The 7,801-nt window shown below is 37.5% G+C and overlaps 1 protein-coding gene across 1 annotated transcript in view; it reads right to left on the bottom strand.

The window, feature by feature from the left end:
* Positions 1–7,801, bottom strand: part of L3MBTL3 (L3MBTL histone methyl-lysine binding protein 3) — a 128,551-nt gene that overhangs the window by 41,673 nt on the left and 79,077 nt on the right. Inside the window, exon 17 of the mRNA XM_004702064.2 lies at positions 620–755. Coding sequence (XP_004702121.1) covers positions 620–755 — 136 coding nt within the window. The remainder of the gene's footprint in view (positions 1–619; positions 756–7,801) is intronic.

Raw genomic sequence — 7,801 nt, 5'->3', positions numbered from 1 at the left:
AAGGCAAGACTTTACACAGAAGACTAGAAGAGTCAAATATCTGGAATCAGTATCAGGAAAGGAATAAAAGATCCCTAAAATTCCAATTTTTAAATCAGAAGAGAGAGGAAGTACCCCTCCTCACTAATTAACATAGTTAGGTTCCAAAGGCTCGGTCTTGTGGCAATAGAGAATGACCAATTCGGATCACAACACAGAGGATGGTTACATTAATACACAACTGCCAAACCACTGAGACCCAGAGCCTAACCAATCTGACAAATAACCATAACCTTCACTGCTAGTATTGCTGTTTCCCCAAAGCCATTAATGTGCCAAACAGAATAGATTTTTCACTATTATCAGAAGTGCTAAATGTCAGGTGAGATAGTCAACAGATAAGCAACCGGAGTTACAATAAGCTGAGCCTATAATTTTTTTTTAATACCTGGAAAATATTTTACTTTTCAGGCATTATATATATTTCTTATTTTATAGTTTCATGACTACCAGGTAATTAAACACATAGAAAAAGGAATATAATTACATATATAAGAATATATACAGCAGAGAAGTAGATAGGAGGAGACAAGAAAATATTACAGACACTATACAAGAATGCAGAGACATACATATTTTTAAGTTATTCTGTGTCTCTTACTCAAAGGAGGCTGAAGAGGATGCCCAGTTTTAGAACACCAACCCACGGGGTGGATATCTGGAGAATCTGCATCTATCCAGTAGTCATAACTACTACTCCAACTGTCAAAGTGAACCTGCAGAACAAAAGGAAATCAAGAGCACATTTCAGGTCACAGTAATTTCCAGAGTGAAACCTCTGTCCTGAGTAACCATTTTCAGTCTTTTTAACATTAGACTTAATGCCTACACAATTATCTTACATGATTTCAATACTCTGTTCACAGTATAATGAGAGAAAAGGCCTTGTCAACAGCATTTTCTGGGCAACAGTTCAACAGATCTATTACATTTAACTCCCAATGCAATGGGTAACTTGAATGTAGGGGCTGTGTTAGCATATCTTTATCTGTTCAGCACATGCAGTAAGCATGACTGAATTAACTCACAGAGGAACACAGAAGCAAATGGGAGGTAAGGTCAAAGACTACAAGGTCGGAAAGGCTTTTTGTTTTAACCAATGCCATACCAGAAACCTGTCCATTTATAATACACCTTCCTACATAATACATTCATAATCCCCCTTCCTAAATAATTATAGTACCTCTCAAAATAGACTTTTATTAGCAAGGATAGCTTTACCGTCTTTACTGGCCAACACATGAAAAAGTGGTTGAACTTTCAAGCACAGTCAAGAGGAACATGTGAGTTATTTTTCAGGATGAAAAGATAAGCTGCTAACACTGTATGCATTTCACATTTAATCAAGTTGCTCATGCAGATTTAAGATCTATGAGTTGCTTACATTTTACAACACAATAGATTCCAAGCTGATTTTTAAAAAGGCAAAACATGTAAAACCATGTAAGTTCTAGAAGAAATAAGTGCATTTATGAGTAATTTTAGAGTGGGATAGCTTCTGTAAACAAGGCAGCAAACTCAAAGCCATAAAAGCAAAACCCGGCCAATTCAACGTCCATGAAATTTTGAAGTTTCAGAGTGGCAAATAATATCACGAGGATAGAACAGCTACAACAAGCCCGTCCTCTCCACCAAAACCCCTCCCCATGAAACAGATGGAAACAGTAACAGAAAGATAGAAAACAGATACAAATCAAGAAACCCAATGTAAATGAATGATTATTAAAAATATGATAAATGATCACTTTTAACCGAAAAACTACAAATCAAACCCACAAGTTACAAGTCATCTCCATCACAATGCCCCAAAAGTTCATAGTTGGGGGGGTACCAAGAGTTCAACAAATATAAGAATAAGTAGGTACACCCATAGATGGTTGATAAAAACAAAAGTATCCACTACCATTTCCTTAAGATTACACCAAAAGGTCACCAGAAGTCAAATCAGGACTGTCAGGCGGTTGCCCAAGGATTTCCCACTGAAACACCTACAAAGGTGCTCTTGTTTGAAGGCCTCTTTAGTGAGCCGGACAGATGTTTTTCTGCGAGGTGGACAGGTGTTTTGGCTAACTCTCAAAATGCTCTCACAGTAAGCAGAGGTTACTTTGCTGCTCCAGAGACTCAATAAGCAAAATGTTTTTAGCATTCTGCCACAAAGACCTTTCTTTCTCTTTTGACTAATTGACTTTTGCACTGACTAGACAATTTCAGCCTCTTAATGACGATTGCTTTGATTGTGTGTTGCCTTCAGGATTGTACTGGTAAAGCCATGTTTCAGCTCTTGTTAAAATGGCTCTTAAAATAATGTCTGTTAAGTTCCTCACAGAAGGGCAACAGTAATCTTATGAGACCTGTGTACATTCATTTCTATAATTAAGATAGTTCAATGCATGAAATTCAAGATAGATACACCTTACAGAAATAGTAATAGGAGTAATGATTCCCTGAGGTTATGGGAAGAAAGGGGGGTGAGGGGGAACTGACAGTAATGATGACTGTATAACTCCACTTGAGAAGAACCAATAAAGGAATTGTAAGTGAATGGATAAATTGGACGGTATAAGCTATGGCAATTTATATATATATATATATATATATATATATATATATATAAAGGGCTGCTAGGGAGGGGAAGTTAGGAAGGGAAAGGATAGGATAACAAGGGGAGCAGTTATCAGAGTTCAAGAAAAAAGAAAATGCTTTGAAAATGATGGTGGCAGTGATTACACAATTATGCTCGATCTAATTGAATTATGGATTGTTATCTGTAAAGTTCCCAATAAAATGATTTTAAAATAAATGTTTTATCCCAAGAAATATTGCAGCAGCTTGTTTATACTTGTGAAAATTTTCATGAAAACCTTTGCTCTATCGGCAGCTGACGTGGGTGCAACAGTTTTAATACCCACTGAGCAGCAAATGTGCTCAACTTTAGCTGTTCAGTCAGAACTGTGTAAGCTGACCCAAGCGAGACGTGTTGGGTACTGGCTGTTGCTTCTGCTGTTGGTCACTGGTCGGCTTTGGTCAGAGTCCGAACAAAGTCAATTGGTGGAGGTGGCTCGCTGCTGGAACCTTCTTTTTCAGCAATTTTACCACACTTTACCCACATCATACCATTCCCTAATTCCACCATATCCAGAAGAGATGTACAGCTGTCATCATATTCAATTCTAGAACATTTTCTTCTTCTTTTTAGTCACTGTTATTCCTCTGATTATTATGATTATTTTCTAATTGTGCCAAAAATATACACACCAGAGCATTCTCCGATTCCATAACTTCTACTTGTATAATTCAGTGCCACTGATTATTCTTTTTGTGCTGTACAACTATTATTGATATCCTTTTCCAAATGATTCTACCACCACTGACATAAACTCAACACCCGTACACAACAACTCTTCTCCCTTCACATATGATAACAATTGGTCACATTTGGCTACTTTTTTTTCTTGTGGTTTTCCTGATATAGTATTCACATATGATATACTTCCATGGTTAAATTGCTTTGAAAATGAGTTTATAATCACAATCAGTTCTAGTGCTCCCTCCCCCCTTCCACATTCATTGCTTGCTCGTCAAATCCCCTCACACTCCCCCTATCTCCCACATCCAACCACCACATCCCCTATAAACCATTGGATATTATCTCTCTGCATCTACTCCTTCTGTGCTTCACAAACTGGAATACCCAACAGAAACAATAAAACACAAAAGCTAAGGTTTTCCCCAAGGTCCAATGACCACCACCTCCACAGACCTGGGGCGCCCATTCTCTGCTTTCTCTGCTATCAGCGCATACCCCAGTCTGGAGGCTTCGTTTTCAACTTTATCTTGCACCTTATTTTACTTTTTTTATATATTATTAAAAAAATCATTTTATTGGGAGCTCTTATCTTGTACCTTTTAAAAAATGAGTAATCCATTTATAAACTGCTGATTTATTTGGAGTATTTTTTTTCTTTTTTCTTTTGGAGTATTTCTTATATACTTTTCATAAAGCATCACTGACTGCAGCATTCTTCTACTCAAGCTTCAACTACAATCTGATGTTTGATTTTGCTTCAATTTTAGCAGAAATCTTTTCAAAATGATATCCTGCTTAGTGCTACAAACCAAATCCTATTCAGACATGTTACAGCAGTGGTTCTCAACCTTCCTAATGCCGCGACCCTTTCATACAGTTCCTCATGTTGTGGTGACCCCCAACCATAAAATTATTTTTGCTGGTACTTCATAACTGTAATTTTGCTACTGTTCTGAATCTAGCGACCCCTGTGAAACGGTCGTTGACCCCCAAAGGGGTCGTGACCAACAGGTTGTGAACTGCTGTTACAGAGTTAGTGTGAGATTATTTTGGTGTAAAATATTTTTAAATATAGGCACAGTGCCCCCCCCCCCAGTAATATGCATTTGCCATGAATTTTTTAAATATCATTCATATTTAGGGAAGCGAATGCCTCACTTTTGATGGGTACAAAGCACCAACATTTCAGTTAGCAAGTCAATATTTAATCCTCTGTGCTACCACAGATCCTTAGATGGCTGATCCCAAATGAAAACCATACCTCCTGCCATTGAGTCAATTCTGATTGGCAGCAACACTGTATACTGTTTCAGAGACTATAAATCTTTATGGGAGCATCTATTCTTATATCTCTCCTGTGAAATGGCTGGTGAGTTTGAACCACCAACCTTGTGGTTAGCAGCCCAATGCCTAGCCCACAGAGCCACCGGAGCTCCTTTGGATGGTGAAGCAGAATGTTAACGGATGACATATTTGGGAGAATGATCTAGAGTGACAACCAACATCTAAAATACATGATTTTTCATATGATAATCTCAATAATTCATATGCTTAAATAGAAAGCAATTAAAATTAGCCAAAGTATATGGTCAGGAGATTGGATAAATTGTTATGGTTATATGTCCGGGTAGACTAGAGAAACAAATCCATAGAAACTCATGTATGTATAAGACAGAGTTTTATATAAAGGGTAATTGTACATTAAGAAAGCATCCCAACCAAGTCCAGTCCAAACCGTTAAGTCCGATATTAGCCCCTATGTCTGATACCAATCTATAAAGTCCTCTTCAGACTCACAAAACACATTTAATGATGTTGAATGCAGGATGATCAGAAGCCAGTGGGTAGAAAGTCTCTGGATCCAGTGGCATTTTAAGCATCTCAGCGCTGGCAGGGGTCTCCATGTGGCTTCTCCAGCACCCAGGGCTGCATCAGGGTAGGTCCATGTAGCTTCTCCTCAGGGATGCCTCGCAGGGAGTCAGCCTTGGCAGTAGAGAGTCTCCAAGGGAGTCAGCAGAGAGAGAGGGAAGTGTCTCCCACCTCCAAGGAGGAAATATAGGAGTTCCAAGAATTCCCAAAAGAAGGCCATGCACACAGAGGCCTCATTGGCTATGACCAATTGAAAGACCAGACTCCACCCCTTCACTCTCAATCCTCTCAAGTCCCAAATTGACACCAGATTATGTAACTACCACATTATATGATAAAATAAAGTACATCAAAAGTACATAAAGATTAGCTACTATGCATAAATATTCTTTTTCTGGAAAAAAATCTTAAGTAGTTATCTTTAGAGGCACAGGGACTAGTGTGTCATAAGGGTGTTGACCTTTAATTTAAAAAAATAAACTTTAAAATTTCTAACAATGTATATATCTTTATAATAGACTAATGTGAAAATAAGAGCAATTTTCATGTTTTCCATAAATTTAAAATATTATATTAAAATAATTAAATATTTCAATGCATGTAGTTTTTGACTTACAATGTTATTTGAGGTGCAAGAAACCACATTTATGATTGTCTATATTTCTTTTCTTGTTTGCTTTTTAATTTGTATGTTTTTCTATACATCTTGTTAGTTATATGTACTACATAAAACACCACAGTTTGTAATATGATGTTATTATTCTCAAATGTTGATACAATGCTATGATTTATTGAGTGAAAGGATTATCTGAGGTTTTTCTTAAGTCAAGAACTTGCTTGAAAGTATGAACCCAAATATGAGCTTTGCTAAAATAGGAAAGGCGTGAGATCTTATCATAAAATCATTTAGAAGCAAACAAAAGACAATATAGATAACTCACTGGTTTTCTAACTATAAACTCTCCTCATTTCCAATCCAGATGATAAGGAATAAATAGAGTTATTACTGTAACTGTCAAATGTCGTTATCCAACTCGAGTAAATTTCTATCATTTGTGTATTTTTAAAGTATGTACATATAAAAATATAGCTGTAGGCCTGAATATAAATATTCCAGTCCCTGAAGATAAAAATTGGATGCATAAATATACTTAAAAGTCAATAATAAAGAATATACACAAAAAGTAGGTATTTGATGTGTCATAATTTTGGTACTTCTCCTTATATATATTACCCTTTAACATTTTCAGAGTTTTTACTGGGTTATTCAACACAATTACTAGTGATTGGAATACCAAAATTAGAAACCACAAACAAAGATCAGTAATTAACCTTGGGGATAGAAACCATGCCAGAGACAGCATGATTTTCCTAGATGGAAGAAACAGGAATCAAATCAAAAATCGAGTATCATCAGTCAGTTATCAGAAAAGTAGTCAACTTCAAAACAGCCCATCACTTATTCATATGCAACTTCAAGCGGAGCTGACGAAAATGAAAGCATGCCCACAAGAGCTAAAGGGCACCTTTGACAATAACCCACCTGATTGAGATCATCTCCTCAAAAATATATTCACCAACAATGAGCAAAGGTTTGGAAGTGACACCAAAAACCCGATCTAATAAAAAGGCAAAAGATCAATAAAAAGGAAAGGGGAAAAAATCAAAATGAATGTCAGAGACACTCTGGAATTTGCTCTTGAATGTAGTAGAGCAGCTAAAGCAAATGATTGAAATGATGAACTAAAAGACCCGAGTGGAGGATTTCAAAAGGCGATTCAAGAGGACCTAGTAATATTTTATGATAAACTATGTAAAGACTTGAGTTAGAAAACCAATAAGGAAGAACATGGTTGGCATTTCTCAAGCTGAAAGAATCTCGCAAGATAAAAAGCCCAACCTTGCAATATTGAAGGATTATGGGTGCAAAATATTGAACCTCATAGGAAGCACGAACAAAAGGCGGAAGGAACACACAGCGTCACTGTACCAAACCACACTGTCAACATTCAAGCATTTCAAGAAACAGTGTATGATCAAGAACCAAAGATACCGAGTGAAAAAAATCCAAATTTTACCAAAGGTAGTGAAGGCTCTAGGAACTGATGGAAGACCAACTGAAATGTTTCAAGAAACAGGTGTACATTGTTAAGTGTATTCCTGTGATAGGTAGGTTTATTGTGCCAACCTGGCTAACAGGAACATGTGGGTTTAATAAGGGCGCAGTTTGATTGGAGGGCAAAGAGAAAAATGGCTCGGCAAGCTCCCCTCCCTCTCTCTCTTGCTCTCTGATGGTCAGACTAGCGTGCGGTTGCCTTAGCTAGTTCTCTCCCTCACCTTGTGAGCTACACTACCTGGATTGTGTTGCTAGAGCTTGAAGTTCCTTCGAGACCTGCTTTGCCACACTGTTGGTGTATATATTGCTTGAGCTTGGGACTGTCAGATCCTGTGGTGTGGCTGACTATTGGTGACTCACCCTGTTGTTTGCTGCCTGTGGCCAGACTAACTGCATTGCTCTACAGAAGACTCAGCTATCTCCTTCCCTGACCTTGTACCCAGTGACCCTTGTGAGTTTAAGGACTTCCA

The sequence above is a fragment of the Echinops telfairi genome, unplaced genomic scaffold (assembly GCF_000313985.2).
Source record: "Echinops telfairi isolate 266 unplaced genomic scaffold, ASM31398v2 ScPeMD7_3533;HRSCAF=4204_0, whole genome shotgun sequence".
Classification (NCBI taxonomy): Eukaryota; Metazoa; Chordata; class Mammalia; order Afrosoricida; family Tenrecidae; genus Echinops; species Echinops telfairi.
This window is presented reverse-complemented; position numbering and strand designations above follow the sequence as displayed.